This window comes from Corvus brachyrhynchos, unplaced genomic scaffold (genome assembly GCF_000691975.1).
Source record: "Corvus brachyrhynchos isolate BGI_N302 unplaced genomic scaffold, ASM69197v1 scaffold285, whole genome shotgun sequence".
Classification (NCBI taxonomy): domain Eukaryota; kingdom Metazoa; phylum Chordata; class Aves; order Passeriformes; family Corvidae; genus Corvus; species Corvus brachyrhynchos.
The window spans coordinates 387,359-405,687 of record NW_008238323.1 but is presented as its reverse complement, the minus strand read 5'-3'; the positions used below and the strand labels follow the sequence as shown (position 1 = coordinate 405,687).

General features: G+C 45.2%; 1 protein-coding gene across 1 annotated transcript in view; it reads right to left on the bottom strand.

Moving 5' to 3' along the window:
- Positions 1–10,891: 10,891 nt before the first annotated feature.
- The window catches only part of ACAA2 (acetyl-CoA acyltransferase 2), a gene marked incomplete at its 5' end in the record, with an annotated part of 13,956 nt that continues 6,518 nt past the window's right edge, over positions 10,892–18,329 (bottom strand). Inside the window, 5 exons of the mRNA XM_017734319.1 lie at positions 10,892–11,533; positions 12,755–12,909; positions 13,457–13,527; positions 15,746–15,875; positions 16,813–16,988. Of these exons, the coding sequence (XP_017589808.1) occupies positions 11,449–11,533; positions 12,755–12,909; positions 13,457–13,527; positions 15,746–15,875; positions 16,813–16,988 (617 nt within the window). The remainder of the gene's footprint in view (positions 11,534–12,754; positions 12,910–13,456; positions 13,528–15,745; positions 15,876–16,812; positions 16,989–18,329) is intronic.

Genomic DNA, 18,329 nt, shown 5'->3' with positions numbered 1-18,329 from the left:
TTTTTTTTACGATTCTTAATGGCTTATATTCTGTTTTGCTTCTCTTCCCCCAGTTAGGAGAGTTTTGCATTTCCTGTTGCCCGCGTGGTTTACCTTCTGTTGTAATCGGAGGCAAGTGGAAGCTGTTTTACAAGAGCAGCATCGAATTTCCCAACCCAGGTTTGAGCTTGGTGCAATATAACCAGCAGCATAAAGGGAAATCCTTTCTGTCAGCCAGTGTTTCAGAATAAATCCAGTCAAATTGAAACCATACCAAAAGTGACAGACTTGCAGAGCGCTGGCTGCATGTTGCAAGGAGGCTGTGAGCTGAATCCACAACTCAGACAGGTCCTTCCAGATGGAGAGAGTCCAAGCCAGACAACAATACCACAGTCCAGTCTTCTGAGAGGTGTAATCCACAAAGAGTCCCACTCTGGGTGGATATGTCACTGCCCAAGCACAGTGAGCCAGAAAGAGCTAACATGTTTGCCTTTGTTGTGTAAAGCATTAAGTATGATTTGGTAGAGACACTCTGTGGTACTGGGAAGATCCATAACATCCTTTAATCTTCACATTTCTCTTTGTCTTTTGTCCTCCTCCCCACTCCAAGATTTTGCTTTAGCTACAAGCAAGGACAAAAAGAGGGGAGCTGCAGCCTAAATGACATGAATACTAAAATAACTGCCATTTGTAAGTAAGGGTTCTTTCAGCATTACCACTTCCTGATGCAAGTACTAAACTCCTTGTCTACAAAACTTAAAACAGGCTTGTACAGCACAGTTTTTCAGTGAGTAAAAATCCCTTATCACCTTATTTTGCACCAGACCTCTCAGGACTGTTACTTGCAACATTGCCACAGTGCCTCCCAGCTCCTAACAGCACCATCCCTGAAGACCCCACTTGTCAGCCTCATTTCCACTTCTTGAGGCCTCCTATTAGTGGAAATGAAATTTGCAGAATTCACTGCATAACTTGTTCAAAAGGAGTTAGGAACAAACATAAATACATCTCTTGGATGACAACGAGCCTCTGTGAACCCTGAAGTCCCAACAGGCACCAGTCACTCTGATAGCTGTCTAAGGACTTGACTCCAATACCACTAAGTGCAGAAAAAAAATTAACTCCAGACCACAAGTCCTGCAGAACACTCTAAAGCCATGGCTTATAAACATTATTTGCCAGGTATCCCCATCCCTCACCTTCAGGACATGGCATCATCCAAGGGCGGTTTTCTGCATGGTCCCTGGCTGCCCAAGACCTCGGGAAGCTCAGCCTGACTTTGAGCCATCTCTTTGTTGGAGGAGATACTGGAGCCCTCCTAAACAGGGTCTCAGGCCATCAGGTCAGTGATCAGCCATGTGGTGTGACTGCAGGGATGCACAGGTCTCACGTGCGCTGCATGCTGTCACAGCCCATGCAAGATGTGGCATGTTCCTCAGCTCAAAGCACACCCAAGATACTCCTCTGCAAATACAGCTGGGCCTTTTCAGAGGCAGCCTGGAGAGTGCTAATGTGGACAAACATGGATATGAACAGCCTTGCACACAAATAGGGGTATGAACAGCCTCGCCTCAGGTGCCCACATCAACAGCCCTGCCAGAGCAGCCACACAGGCAATTTGGGGCATCTTGAGGGATAAAACTGAGGTGTCACCTCTCCCAGGTCACCCCAGAGAACCTCTCCCAGGTGTGACAACAGTTCAGTGCACTCCTGCTTCCCTGCTAGGGTCAGGGCAGCATCCCCAGGGCACTGAGCCTGGAGGAACACGCTCCACCCCATCCCTCCAGCCCGCAGACCTCGGCTGAAGCAAGCACAGGAGCTGTGGGAGGAACAGAGCAGGTGGAACCAGTGCTCCCCACCTGCCAGGGAGCATGCTGCTGAGCAAGACCAGGGGCACAGTCCAAAACAAACAGCAGGAGAAACCACTTCTCCGAGGAACAGCTTGTCCACGCTGTTGAAACCTCAAGGGCATTACAGCAGAGCAGCCCTGTCCTGGCAGGCACCTCTGCTGCTGTGCACACTCAAGGGCTTGAAGCACACCTGGAAAATGGAATAAAGAGGTCAAACCCAGGAGAAGGGCCCGCCTTTTGCCACAGGCTGATCCCGAGTTCCACGTTTGTTCTGATTGTCTTCAGTACTCACACACGAGAGGAGGGACTGACACAAATCCAGCTCTGAGCACTGACAGTGATGTAACTCCATCTCAAGGAAAAGGAATGTAGGTTTTTCTCTCCCTGTTCCTCAGGAAGGGTGCAAGCCTCACTACCAATGGTTTCTTGTCTGTCCTACAGGAAGATGAGCAGGCTTAACTCTGTCCCACAGGGAAGCTGTAGGCTGGAAGGGGTTTCTTCCAGCAGTACAACCACCATCTCTGACACCTCCCTGGAGGGCAGGAAGAACAGGGTGCTCAGCTTAAACTGCCCTTTAAAATCACATCTAATTTTCCTTATTCTAGCACTGAGCTGCACAGCTACCACACAGCCTTAGGGCTGAAACTGGAGGAGTCTCACCACACTCAGCAGCTACATTCACACAGGTGCATAACTGTGCAATAGTAGTTGCAGAAACTTCTATCGTTCAGGCATCAAGACCTGAAATGGGAGGAGAGAGATCTCTTCTACTTCTTCTCAGCACAAGGAGAACTTGGAGAACACCACCAAGAAGCCTGCAAAAGCCAATGATGCCTCAGCTCACACTGCATGGCCACCAAGCTACCAGCACCGTGCACACACCTGCAACAGGCAGCTGCGTAAGTCACATAAAACATTTTTAGAAATACAGTTGCCATCACTAGAATGTTATATTCCCTGTGAAGAGTCCTTCGTTTTCCTATCTCAAACTTTCACAGTTGAAAAGGGCATAGGCAGCTCCAATTACAAATTTACTAGCAGATTAACAAAAACCTTGATGAACTTCAGCATATTTCTGGTGGTTGATGTCCTAAAGGATTTTATTTATATGAAATCCATGCTTTGAACAGCTGATAGTCACTTCAAAACATGTTAAACTGACCCATTCTGGCCTCAACGGAGCTCACAAATCATAAATTTACGTAATAAATAAAACTTCCCCTAGGACAAACAACAGACTGTAAAATGCACTCGTTCAGCAACTGCTGAGAACACTCATTTCCTAATCGGGCCCTGTGGAAGCAGCACACACCAACTTAACCTTATCTCCCCTCATCTGGGACTCAGACTATGTGCTCACACAGCAGTTGTGCTCCTCCAGAGCCACGGTGGTGCTCAGGTGCCAGGTTTGTCAGGGATGAGCCAAACACAGAACAGTGAAGAGCTACAGGAGCTACACACAACTCTGAACCTGCCTGGCACAGCCCCAGCCCCATTCCTGGGGGATGAGGAACCTGGGCACTGAACAGCTTTTTTGGCAGCCTGGAACCCTCCATCAGATACAGATCAGGAGCTGCTTCAGGTGACTGGCTGAAATGTCAGGGGTTGAGTCACACCACGGAGCTCCCCACCTGCAGCCTGGCAGTGGCCAAGGCCAAAAGGAGAGCTCAGCTGCTCTGAGAACGCTGGGAAAGGGCCATGCAGCCAGGCTGGTGCTAGAATAAGCTCAGTGGTTGGGGTGGAACATGAGATCAGGGCCATGAACTCAAAAGTCAGGTTTTGGGTCATTATTTACAGTCTACCAGATTCTGACATCCACTGCATGCAGTGTGCTACAGCTTTGTACCAGGCATTTGGTACATCCCTGATGCCCCATCCCTGGAAACATCCAAGGCCAGGCTGGATGGGGCTCTGACCAACCTGATCTAGTGGGAGGTGTCCCAACTCATTGCAGGGGGTTGGACTGGAGTCCTTGAAAAGCCCCTGCCAACCCAAACTGTTCTGTGATTCTGTGGTCTATCCCCGCACTATCAGTAGTAAATAATGGTTTGACAGGGGAGGCATCTCAGAATTTTAATGTACTTCATTCCACAGAAAAATAATTTTCTAAAGTTCAGATTTTACCCATCCTAATAGCTCTGATCCCAGATTCTATCCATGGCTTGAGGCAGAAACAACCTCCCGACTTGAGCCCAAACTTTGCACAGGGGAGTACGTTCAGGAGAGCATGAGGAAGTGGGATATTGGGGAGGGTGGGTACCCAGCCTTTGGGTGCCTGTGCTGTGCTCTGCAGTTTTGCACCTTACTTCCAAATGTCTCTTGTACTTGTGCAGCATGCTCCTCAGGTCTATGGATGGGACACAGAAATGTGGTCTAGTGGAAGGTGTCCCTGTCCACGGCAGGGCGTGGAACAAGGTGGGCTTCAAGGTCCCTTCCAACCCCACACATTCCCTGGTTCTATGACAGGGGACCACCTGCAGTGTCAAACCAAATCAAAGAATCTCCTGATACACAAAAACCTGGCTCCTGCTTTCTCTGAGAAGCAGGCTGAGGGATGAGAGCAAGTTCACTGCATCTTCAGCAACCTCATGGAGAGGCCCATTCCAGCAGTGACACCCCTGTTGCTCTGGCTGCCTCCAGAAGCTGTGCCAAATAACTGCACCAGTGCCCAAACCACACGGTGAACAAGGGAAGAGCAGGGAAGGAAAGGCATAAAGGAAGTAAAAAGAGAACATCTCTATATGGTTAGAGCCCCAAGCTGCTTATCCTCCATCACACGTGCAGGGACGGGAGTCACTGACACTCCCTGGGGAGTCACAGTGAAATCCTCCTCCGAAGCCAGTGATTTAGACTGGAATTACACAGGTGGTAGCAACATACCACAAATTCCTTGGGTTTGGTTGGTTCTCAAGTCATTCCCAGGGAACCTATTTTTAGGCCTGCAACTGCATTTTTCCATGGTACTCCATGACCCTTCCTCCCACCCCAGTGCTGGGCAGAGCAGGAAAAAGCTGAAGCCAGAGACCAGCCCTCAAACAACCAAGACCTGAGCAAGGGGCACACCTACTTTGCAGTACAAGAGTCATGGGTCTCCACTGTGGTGTCTGGAAGCTGTTCTGAGAGAAAACAGCAGCACTGAGCCCTGGAGCACACACTTCTGCCCAGAGCACCAGGACTCAGGGTTTCTGATCTCCAAAACATAATGCAACAGGTGGTGACAGAGGCAGGACACCCCAGTGAAGGCACACAGCACCTGAACCTCACCCCTTCTTTAGAAAAGGCATTAATGAACAAATACTGGTGTTTGTGTAGCTGCATCCAATAGCTGCCACAGTGAGTTCTTGGTTCATATCCATACTTGTCCTTTCCCTAACTTCAAACTACTCCATACTCAGTATCTACTCCCTACTCTACTCCATACTCAGCCTACTCCATATTCTACTTCCTTACAATCTCTCCAGGATCCTATTTGCAGACTGACACTTGCTGTTAGAGAAGTAGTCATAAACGTTCTACTTTTTGCTCACCACAACCTCAAAATGCTTTTCTCCAAATTAGTAATATTTGTTGCTGTTCTAGCAAGTGTAGATTCACTGAATCTCATGGTTTTATTATTATTTTCAAGGTGATTTAGAAGTTTCTGGAGTCTGGTGAATGTACTTTTATTAAAAAGAGCAGATCTTTAATTTTTCACAGGTGAGAAACTTTAGCCTGGTGTCAGAAGAGCCTCCTGAAAATGAGTTGTTTCATGCTCAATCCAACAACTAGTGTTCCAGTAAATACAACTTCTCAATGCTCTGCCATCTCTTAAGTTCTCCCTCCCTTGTTTAAATTACGTTGTCTTTTGCTTCACACTCTAGATTTTGCAAATCCCTTTTCAAGACCTGAAAAAAATCTCTACTTATAAATAACCACAGAAGAGGGGGAAAACATTGTAGTGTAAAATACTCTTAAAAGGAAAACAAAAAGCCCAATGGTTATATCTCATGTATCTTGTACTAGAACTAAATGTTTATAAAGAGGGATTTTTTTTCCTCCCTGGCAACAGCTATATAAATAATAAATACACTGCTAGAGAAAATATGTGACGTACAAGACATGCGCTCAACACTGAAGAAACATTTGGATACAGCACAGTGAGGAACCTGCAGAACAATCTAACACCATAAAAATTCTGAACTTTCAGCTTGCTGTCAGTGCTCAAATCTCTCAAAGTAAAACTTGGGTGAGTTTTCCTCTGAGATCTGATCAGATGGTGCTTACAAGCTCCATTAACTGATTAGTTAATAACAGGAATGAAAAACATCTCACAGGTTAACAGAGGTTATCAGGCAGCAGCACAGAAATGAGGACACAAAGCCTTTCCCCTCCTCCTGCTTCCTGCAACCCCACAGTTCAGGTTTTGGCTCAGAGATGCTTAGATTCTTACTTTGCTTTTTTTTTTTTTTCTTTTTTTTGGTTATTCTAAGTACCCTGGTGCTAATGCAGAGGACCTGGTGTGATGTCTGTGTTTGGGACAGTAAGGAATTCGGTGTGCCTGGCTCTTGGTGTCCAGGCTGGGCATCAAAACCTCTCCAGACTGACAGGTTCACTGCTAGAGCTTGCTGCCTTCAGTTTCTGCGCAACAGCTCCCTGTCTCACTGATTTTCACAGAGATTAAAGCTCTGCTTTCACAATCACCAATGCCACATTTGGGCAATTTCTGATCTCACAGAAAACACATCTAGCCCAGGTAGGGTGTGAACACACAGCCCTGCTTCTGCTGAATCAGAGCAAGAGTGTGACCACCAGAGGGAAAACAATAGCTGCTCTGGCTTAATACCTGCCAGGAGGAGTCTGTCATGCTGACAATTTCAAATAGCTGTGGATTAGCAGCCTGAGATTACACCTGACCTGTCCTGCAAATCCTGTGGCTCCAGCATTTTGACCAAGCATCACTAACTCTACAGCTGGACTTGTTCTCAAAAAGCACCCTCAAATAAGTCCAAAAACGTCACCTTTTGATCTTAACTGACTTCCATGGGAAATACTTATCCAGTATAAAACTAAAACCAACAACCACATGTGTAATTCAAGCTTAACTCATGCTCCAACCCACCTGTTGAGTTCAGTTTTTCATGCAAATGTACCAAAGTCAGCAAAGACATGACCAGCACTAGGTTCCTTGTAGCTGTTTCCAGAAGAGGGGAAGTGCATCCCCGTTACTAAACCCTTAGCTCTGAGCTTTCTGAAGGATTAATTTCCCCTCTGATCCCCCTCAGCATCCCCCTGCAGCACCCCAGTCGGACAGCACAGACTTTGGCAGGTGGAGAGGCCAGACAGAGCCCTGCCCAGCTTAACAGCATCACACCAGATGGAAAACGTCTGGATTTACAGACAGAGGAAGAGCTTAATAGAAATACTCTCACAATGAGGTGAGACTTCCCTGACTTTAGGAGCTTCAAGATGTAATATTTTTTATACATAGAATGCTACACAATATCCATCCCATCTTCATTACATCCCATCACACATCACACTAGCAGTGTAATGGAACTGCTTATATCTAACCCAGAAAGGAATGCGACAGGTAAGTCTATCTCTGTCAAGCCTCTGTACCATCTCCCTCTCTCTCACATACAGTTGTTTAGGATTAAGGTTTAACAGCCTTCTTTCTGGACCAAGGAACCACAGAATCCGTTCTCTTCATCTCCTGCCAGACACAGCACTCCAGTCATCATCCCCTCAAACTGCAGTTGGGAACCCACTCTGTAAAACACCAAATGCTATCCAATGGGCGTGGAGTCCAGCAGCACCAAAAACTCCGGGGTGCAGAGCAGCACACACGTGCTGGTGTCGTGGCAGCTGCCTGTTTAAAAGCCATGAAAGGAGAAATGGGGCCTGAATTTTCAAGTGTTTCAGCTTCAAGGTTTAATCCATCAAGCGCTTAGGAGAATGGCCGTGCTACTGCAAGCAGTACAGACGCCTCTGCGAGGCTGGGACAGCTGCAGGGCTTTTAAAACGCTCCACCCAGTGGTAGAAAGCTACACCTGCCTGTAGGAGCAAATCCTGCATAGTTTTACAAGGCCAATAAACCCCACACATGCTTTCTTTCCCCACACGTTTCAAAAAAAAGAAAGAAATCAATCAATTTATTATACTGCATAATAGAGACTATTCACATAAAGAATACAACTGAGCCTAAAAAGGTAAAAAAAAAAAAAAAAAAAGAATTCACATAGTACACTCAAAGTGTGTGATTATCCCTCTAAAATCTAACACATTTCCTATCTCCTTATTTCTTATGTCTTTCCAGGACGCTTAAATTCTCCTAATCCCAACTGCTCTCAGCAGAGATGCCTTAATTTCCCAGAGGCAGAAACACAGTTCTACCATTGTTAAATCCAGGAAATCAGAGAACATAGTTGGGAATTAGTACAAGGATCAGGTATTACTGTTGTTATTCTGTAATAAATGATAGCTTTGGACTGAGCAAAGACCAGCTCAGTCCAAAGCCTAAAGGCTCGGCACCCCTATGTATTCTGGAAGATTGGCTCAGGAGTCAAATATCAATGCTCGTGCTTATCTTTAATAATAATTCTGTAAGAAAAAGCCAGTATTTTGAATCCCTGCCCCTAGCAGTGGGGTCGGAAGTAGATGTTCTTTGATGTCCCTTCCAACCGAAACCGTGCTGTGATTCTGTGATTCTACATTCTGAAGCACAGCAAACTCTGTTTGTGCAGGGCCCTGCACAGGGCCTGGTTTTGCCCTTCTGGGAATGCCATGCTCTAGGCAAGTGAAATCAGGAACTAGAGAAGAGGAATGCAGAGTGATTGTCAATGGTCACAACCACTCAACAGTTTAATTGGTACAAAGTAGGGTTAGACGTGATATTGGGAAGGAATTGCTGTCTGTGAGGGTGGGGAAGCTCTGGAACAGGGTGCCCAGAGCAGCTGGGGCTGCCCCTGGATCCCTGGGAGTGTCCAAGGCCACATTGGAACAATCTTGTCTAGTGGAAGGTGTCCCTGCCCATGGCAGGGGGTGGGACAGTCTCCAAGGTCCCTTCTAACCCAAACCATTCCATGATTCCATGAACACATCGTCTGAGCTGGCTGACCTCAGCTGGGTGTTGTGGAAGAAGCTACAGGCGTTAGAACTGCACTACCTGAAGTCCCAGTAACTTAACGGGAAAGGACTTTTCACTGCTTCCCTTAGCGTGACAAAGGCCCTCATCAGAGGCCCTTACAGGAAATGAACAGGATAAAAACAGAACGATATGGGAATAAGCAGTTGGCTCACACTGCAAAGAAAGGTTACTGGCAGGAGGATGTACAATCATCTGTGCTGATAACACGTTTGTCAAAGTATCTGGAAGTTGTAGCTTATACATAAAAAGTTCTCTGGAAAATGAGGTGGACATCGCAATGGATTTTGCAGAAAACACACAATTATTAAGGATGACCAAATACAGGTCTCATGGCTAGAATTACACACAAATCTCAAAAATTTGAGGGATAAAAAGGGAAAACGAAACATTATGTGCAAAATAAAGTGCATGAAGGGGATTTACTGTAAACACACAGTGATAAGCTCAGAAAGAACTGTTACTACATGGAGATGAGATCCTGGAAAAACTTCATCTGGTTCTCTGAAAATAGAATTCAGTGATCATCCACAGTCAAGAACTGCCCACAGATTCCTTCATGAGGGGAAGAGGAGGGGTTGCACCCATCCATGATCTCTGTGACCAGTGACCGGACCTGAGGGAATGACGTGAAGTTCTGTAAGGGCAGGTTTGGGCTGGAGATCAGGGAAAGGCTCTTCCCCCAGAGGGTGCTGGGCACTGCCCAGGCTCCCCAGGGAATGGGCACGGCCCCGAGGCTGCCAGAGCTCCAGGAGCGTTTGGACAGCGCTGCCAGGGATGCCCAGGGTGGAATTGCTGGGGTGTGTGTGCAGGACCAGGAGTTGGACTCTGTGATCCTTGTGGGTCCCTTTCAGCTAAGATTATTCCATGCTTCTATGATTCTAAGAAGGAAGAGGGAATTAGTTACTGGTTATTACAGAAGGCACTACTGGTTATTAAAGAAAAAAAATCCTCCTGCAAAGCATGTGGTAAAATCAATGTGGCAACCGTATTTTGAGCAGTGAAATCCCAGTAATCCTAATTTACTAAGATAAGACTAGAAAAACAGATCCTGTATTAGATGAACATCTGTTTTGCTGCCCTATAGCAGGTGGGTTGGTTGGAGTTTTTTTTAATCCATATAAACAGTGCAAAATATCTCTACAGTTGTTAGAGACACTGCACCCATGAAAACCCCTGGGAAGGTGATCACCATACTTCAATTGTTATCCACCAGCTGTAGCAACACTTGCCTTGACCTGAATTTCCTGCTAAACTAGGCATACACGTTTGAGTAACTGCCTGGCTTTCACAATCATCTCAAACCAGCAGAGTGGCAAGAAGCTGTTGTAGATAAGGAATATTTTGACAGTGGACAGAGGATGAGAAAGAGTAAAGGCTGAAGTCTCTGCTCCTGTTCCAGTGCTAGGGAGAGGTGTGTGCTGTGCCTGACAGGGCTCTCTCCAGCGAGTACCTGATGCAGACACGCACATCAGAGCAAGCTGCAAGCTGCTCACAACAGCCTAAAGGACTCCGGTGAGCACAAAGCCCTCATCTCACCCTGATGTCATGTTGGTTCTGTCAAATGATTCAGAATTCAAACTCCACTGCCTCTGAGAGGCCAGGCAGCTTCCTCAGAGCTGTGCCTCCCAAACTGGCCAAGAACAGCCCCACAGCAACAGACCCAAGAAATATGGGTGATGCTATCAGAGGAAGTTAAGGGATGAGATGCTGAATGCATGCAGTCACCATGTGGCAACACAGCCAGATGCAGCCACACCCCTTCTTGGAGGGCTGGCAGATTTGCTGGAGTTCTCTAGAAACTACCTAATAAGCACCAGTTACTTACTCCTCAACCAGGAAAAACACTCTCTCCAAAACCCAACACTGGTTTCCCAAAAGTAACAATTCTCACAGTGATTTACTTTTACAATAAACTAACAAACAGAACACCAAGCCCTTTTGCTTTTTGTGCTGTATTTATTATTCTTTTGGGAGGCACAGTGTAAGTTTCAGCTTCTGTTCATTTTCTTTTCCCTTGCAGAACAGCAGGGTACAGGTTAATAGCCACCAATCTACAATCAATATATACTTCAGAAAGTCTGTGATTACATTTTCACATTTCCTGATAATAAAAGAGGCACTAGTGCCAGACAGTGTCAGTAGCTGAAATAAGTTTAAACAATACTTGCTTAAAAAGCTGCACTGGCTGCTATTTTAAGGCAGGTTTGGTGAAAGTTTGACAGGCAATTTCCTCAGGAAATGAAAATAATTTTGCCTACAGAAATACATTGATTGAAAAGAGGCTTTTACAAAATACTTCATCAGTGTGAAATTATATTGATGCTGCACTTCCTTTGGTTAGAAAGACATCAATGAATCTTTTTGTTCAGAATTCTGACTTCTCAGCTGTTCCTTTACCTTGCAGGAAAGGCACGCAGCGATGCTCTGTTGCCAGAGGAGGCAGGTTTCTCAGGGAATCAGCAGTTCAGGCCAGGCTGCAGTGCCCAGGATCCATCAGGCTGTGTTCTCGATGACCACAGCAATGCCTTGCCCGCCGCCGATGCACGCTGACCCAACCGCGTACTTCCCACCACGGCGCCTGCTCAGGAACAGCAACAGGGAAGACTGGTTACCTGCATGAAACCACAGCAGCTCTTGTCCAGACTTTATGAAAGGAAAACAGCTATCAGCTGGGTGTTACTGAAGATGACGTTTCCAAATGTGTATGTTGTTCTTTTTCTGGCAAAATACCATGAAGTCTCAACTGACGTTGAAATATTTCTGAACAGTGACTTTAGAGCTCATCTGCTTCCACCCCCTGCCACAGGCAGGAACCTCTTCCACTAGACCCCACCTGAACTTTTCTAAAGTAGTTTTTAAACTACCTGAACACTGCTGTGGTAGTTTTTAAAAACTAAGTTTCCTACAGCCACACTCCAAGAAACTGTTTTCTGGAAGGGGCAAACGACCTGTGAGGCTTCATGGCTGAGCACTAAGACATGGTTGCAAGTACAAGCAGAGACACAGTGATCTCTACCCTGAGGGGGGAAAAAACCAGGAAAATTCAGATTTAAATGGTGCTAAGCATATTAAGCAAGCCAAAAGAGCCACAATTTCTGAAAATGGACTAAAGGAGAGAGAAGATTATGACAAGTGCATTTAAAGTATCCCTTTCCAGTAGCTAAAGGGGACCGGAGAGGGACTTGGGACAAGGGCCTGGAGGAACAACACAAGGGAGAACGGCCTTCCACTTCCAGAGGGAGGGTTAGATGGGAGATTTGGAAGGAATACTTGGCTGTGAGGGAGACCGTGGGAAGGCCCTGGCACAGGTTGCCCAGAGAAGTTCTGACTGCCCCATCCCTGGCAGTGTCCAAAGCCAGGCTGGATGGGGTTTGGAGCAACCTGGGATAGTGGAAGGTGTCCATGGCAGGGGGTGGAACAAGATGGTCTTTAGAGGTCCCTTCCAACCTGGACCACCCTAGGACTCTATGATGCTATGAAATGCACCGTGTTAAGAAGAGAACAGACTTTGCTCAAAAGCCACTTCAAAAAAAATGAAACCTTTTGTGGGCTTGGGTCAGATCTAGATGAACTAAAGAATGCTGTAATGACAAGAGGATGGAGTGTGAGGCAAGTGCAGGACCTGCACTGCAGCACAAAGGGGGCAAATTCATACAGAAAGAGGCACACTGCAGCGAGGAGAGTTTTAAGCCGGTTGACTGGAAGAGTTTAGTCACATGGTATCCATGCTCAAAGTGTCTGCAGGCATAAATCCATCAGCAATGCACCCACCCTGAGCAGCTCCTGTCTGTGTGCATACCTCAACTCATGCACCAGGTGAGCTGTGATCCGTGACCCCGAGGCCCCCAGAGGGTGGCCGATGGCAATGGCACCTCCATTGACGTTGGTCTTCTCAGGGTCAAGGCCCAACACTTTCTCCACAGCCAGATACTGAGGTGCAAATGCCTCGTTTACCTAAAGCACCAGAGAAAAGACAGAACTTTTTTATCAGCTTTCAGCAGTACGTGTGCAAACAAGATAAAATGAGGTGAACTGCTCCTCCAGGTCCTTTTCAGAAAAATATTAAGCACTGTGTTTATAGAAGCATGCTCAGCCAACACACAACTGTCAATCCAACCCAACTAAATTAAAATACTAAGCAAGCACGAGGTGTATTTTATAAAAAAATGGTACAGTATGTTCTGAGGCAGCATGCCCATGAAGAGCCTGCTGCCCTGACAGAAAAAGACCCTGCTCACAAGTATGACTAATTGAAAGCATGAGCAGTCCAGCCAACGGAGTAAAACGTCACGTCACATGTGGATATTTCTGTTTCGTGGAATGCGATCACACCATTTCCAGTTTCCAAGTGCCTGAGATTTCTGTAGTGACTGCGCAGCAGAAACTGGAGAGACAGAGGTCAGGCAGGCTCCTGACAGGCAGGAACACCTACAGGTATGAGTGGAATCGTTCTGCTGAAAGGATCAGGGGTAAAACCACCGCTGCTGTAAAAACTTCTCACCTCTACCAAATCCATATCCTTCAGCGTCAGTCCTGCTTTCTTCAAAACCTCTGTGATTGCAGGTACAGGGCCTGTTTGAAAATCGTATGCACAATTAATTAAATAAAAAAAATTAATACATGAAGTCTTAGAAACTTGTTTTACATAGGATAAATTCGGAAAGCCTCATGAGATCCCCTCCCATGAGCCTCTGTGCAGCCAACAAATTCTGGATATGCCACTCACCTGCTTTATCAGGTGGTAAGAGAACTCCTAAATCTCAAAACTACTTGGTTCCCTTGTCAACATCCATCCAGGGAAAGCTAAGTGTCACTACAGCTGCACACAGAGCTTTCAAGTCAAGAGAAGCGACAGTCTCCAGGGAAATAAAACAACTTCACAATGGTTTTGAGGTATTCTCCCTCCCAGTACTCTTGGTTCCACTTACTCTTTCCTCACAATTTGCAGCCTCTAGGTAAACAAAAATTTAAAAACAGGCTGCTCTAGAGTTTGCTGGTCACGTGCTTAGTTATGGGTATTGTTTTGGTGTTCTTAAAATACCGAAAAATCTTCTAGTAAACAGCCTAACATTTAATTAATTTATTCCAAACAGTCAGACTCAGGTCTTGGACAACTGAAGAAAGCAAGATTTTGGGTTTCAGACTATTAAGAGTTTGGCAACAAAACTGTCCTCTGGAAGAAAGCTGCCTTCTATAACCAAATATAATCCACTAAGGGAAATTAATCCAAACACAGCTACCTAAGGAAATACACACTCAAAGAGTTTTGAAAGGGTTAACTAGGTATGTGCTTGTAGGAGAAAAATACTGAGATGTTAGGTGGTGGCTGACCATTCAATTCTAGAACACGAACAATCCTAAATGCTATCACACCGCCAAAAAATGGTGTTGAAAACACAGAGCTCAAAGAATAAAAACACAAAAATAAGTAAATTACCAAAGAGACAGGAAAATTAAAAGAAGAAAGGGCCCAGTTCAGAGCTCAGTGGAGTATCAGGGAGCCCCAAGCAGCTTAACACTAGACTCTAACTGCATCTCATTAGGGAAGGATTTTAGTATGCCTGTTACGAATGAGAGTAATGGGAGGGTCTCATGTGGACAATACAAAGACCTCTAATGACAGCCAAGTAAACATTTTCCCTTTTCTCTCTTCTTTCAAATAATGAATTCTCTCACTGAACACTGTGAGACAGGACTCCCTATCAGTATGTGAGAGGACAGTGGCTCAGACTGAGCTCCTGTTTGTCAGATCTGCTGCTGTCACATCAATGAATCTCATCTGGTCTCTTCGAGCTGCTGGGGACAAGCTGTGGTGTGAAGGAGTTTGGATATTAAGTGTTCCTCCATATGATTTATGAAGTTTTTAAACAAGCTAGAAGAGTTGCCTGACCTAGAGAGAATGGGCTGGTTTAGGAAACACAATGCCAGCACAAAGACTAGCGAAAGAAACCCTCCCTCCACGTTTGCTTTGAAGGCTGTGTCCGTCAGACAGTCTGACCAGGAAAACAAATCTGACAATGCCTCATTTGCATTTCTACTGACACACAGAAACAGCCAACAACAGCTCCTCTGAACAGAACGACAGAGTGGAAAAGCAATGCTGGGATACAATGCTGTCTGCAAACTAAAGCAAAGGGAAAAATCCTGGGGTGTCTGGATTGGCTTTGAGGGATTGTTTGCACTAAGACATACTTGATGAGGAAGCAGAAAATACGGGACTAAAGCAACCAAGAAAGGATTTGGTTTACCAAGTAATACCTGAACAGATGCATATTGTGGGATCCAAGACACTTGAGCCACTGAGTAACTGCTGAAAGGTGTTCACATAGCCACTACTCTATCAGCAAGAGGTGAGGAAGGCAACTCATAGCTGCTCACATAAATGCCTCATAAAATGCCTGACATTTTATCATGGGATTTAGAGCTTACAGGAAACCAAAGTGAATTTTAGGAGAAAATGGTTTAAAAGAAAAGTCCGAGTGTTTGTTTTCTTTACTAAAAGAGCGAGTAAAGAAAGGGAAGAAAGAAGAGGCTGGGGGACTACGCTCAGTGCCGTTACTATGGGTCAGACACTGCACACACACTTCCAGCCAAACTGAGGAGCAGATCTGTCCCTCTGCACAACAGGGATGGACTGACACAGTGGGATGGACAGTAGGATACACAAACACCTTCAGAGCCACCAGCCTGAGCACACTGCAGCACCCTTTTCTTTCCTTTAGAATGCCCATGACAAGAACATTTTCATGCTGCCTGATGCTGTAAAATTATGTGCTTCACTGCAACTTACCAATGCCCATGATGGAAGGGTCACAGCCAGCTGAGTGATAAGCTACTACTCTTGCCAGAGGAGTAAGACTGTGCTTTTTAAGTGCTGATTCACTGGCAATGATGACTGCACCAGCTCCATCACACACACCCTGGCAGTAAGAGAGAGAAGCATTCTTAGTGAGAAAATACAAAGAAACAAAAAAATCCTCACACTCTTTAAACTAAACTCCCAAAAAAGGGCTTGAGTCTAAGATACTGTAATTAACATTTAACAATGTTTATTCAAAACAACAAAAGACAATCTTTCACTATTCTGAGGATGCAGAAAGAAAGTTAAATATAGATAAATGTTTAATGAATTCCAATGTGTTAGAAAAGAAAAATGAGTCTTCCCTGCATTGGAAATATGATTCTGCACACTTGCAAGAACACTATTACTAATGGATAATGTATGTGCTATTAATAATAAAAGATACTTTACAGACACCCACACACTGTGGCTATGAACTATTTTAGGCATGAATTCAGACTTCTATGATCACAGCACTCCATCTGGCCCAAAGAACTTTAACCAATTAATTAAGATAATGACGGTAAGAGGAACAGTCCATAATGACATGCTGCTAAGCACTGAATTCTACTCTGAATAAGAGCAGAATGTGGTTTGGGAGAAAGGAGACAGTAGCTGTGGCACAAAGATGAGCAGCAGCAGTACGGCCACTGACAAAATGCAGGTTTAAAGCAAATGTTCAGTAACCACTGCCCCCCAAAAGAAAGGAGAGTGGCCACACAGCCACTACAGCCACCAACTGCACAACTCAAGGCTGATGAAGAAGTGTCAATGCCTCACTGCAAGATCAGTGGCAATCCACAGAATCAAATTTTAGGACTTAGGAGCTCACTGAAGGATCCCCTGGCATCCCAGGGTTTGAAGAGTCAGCCAGAGGCACTCAGCTGAAGAATTAGAAGTCATTTTCGCCAGAGACACCACTGACAGCCAAGTTGGTGAGAGATAAAAACAGTGGCAATAACTCTGGAGAACCACAGAGGGGACACCTGCGCAACCCAAGGGTCTGATGTACTCACCGAAGCATTCCCAGCCGTGACTGTTCCATCCTTTTTAAAGACACACGGGAGTTTTGCCAGTTGTTCCATAGTAGTCTGGGGTTTTGGGTGCTCGTCCTTTTCCATGCTTTCTTTACCCTTTTTTGTCTTCACTTCAATTGGTGCCATCTCAGCTTTAAAGTAGCCAGCATCATTAGCTGCAACCACAAAAAGGAAAATTAAAGGACTCAATAAAAACATCAAGATGATTGCTCATCTTGACCAACAATCATATTTTCATGTGCACACAACATTTTAACCAAAAGTCCAGGGACAGCAATACTTATGCTTTATGTTTTTTAAATAAATTGGTTTGGGTTTTATTGCTGGGGTTTTCTTGGTTTTTTTGATTTTTCAATAAATTGGGCAAAAACCATACAAGTACACTTTCACACTTCTCCAAAGAAAGTCTCAAATATTGAAATTTTATTTCAGGTTTAAACAGCTGAACCCTTTTCGGTTTGGGATTTTTGGCTTTTTTTTATAAACCACTAGGTTTATTTTTAGTACATATTCCCTTTTACTGCTGTTTTATTTTACAGCTCTGTCATTTCTCAGATGGTCAAGATGTAAATCTCACTCAGGAAAGTGGAAAAAACCTCTTGAGCCACATTGTTTCTGTTGACAAGATACTGTATATTCATCAAAATCCTATTCAAGGTGCTCCTCTAAGGGGTCTCACTGTCAAGCCAGATCTCGGAATGGGATTCAGCTGCCTAAACAACCCGAGACAATTCAAGACATTGTAGGTATCTAAGATGCCCAAAAAAGCATCTGGCCATATCACCTAATATAACATTAGACAGAGGTTTAAAACTAAGACACTGAAATTGTCCGATCTGATGTTGTTTAGCTACCTCTGGGCTTCTCAATAAATTCCTCAAAACCTTTTTCTTTCCTGATTACACACAGGGCTCTCTCTTTACTGTGGGATAAGACGATCTGGTCCTAAAGGCAGAAATAAAAACAGCAAGGTAAAATCCTAGAAAACAAGAAAGTTTCTAGCAAAGGCTCCAGGAATGGCAGGAGCTAGGTAACAAGAGGAACAAGCAGGAAAGGCAATAAACGATGAAAAAAGGTTACAAAAAGCACTTCTACACCCATTGGAAAAAAACCAAAATCTTCCTGCAGGAGTGCATCTGTTAAAATGCACCATCATTAGAATCTAAAACCATGCTTAGATCTTTCCTTCTTATGTTCACCTTTGGCTTGCCACTATGTTGAGTGCCACGATGGCCACTGCACATTCTACTGGTTTTTGGCACAAACTTTACAGTAACTGAATCACAGAAACCCAGGATGGTTTGGGTTGGAAGGGACATGAAAGACCATCTTGTTTCAACCCCCCCAGCCATGGGTCGGGACACCTTCCACTATCCCAGGTTCCCCCAAGCTCCATCCAACCTGGCCTTGGACACTGCCAGGCATCCAGGGGCAGCCACAGTTGCTCTGGGCACCCTGGGCCAGGGCCTGCCCACCCTCACAGACAGCAATTCCTT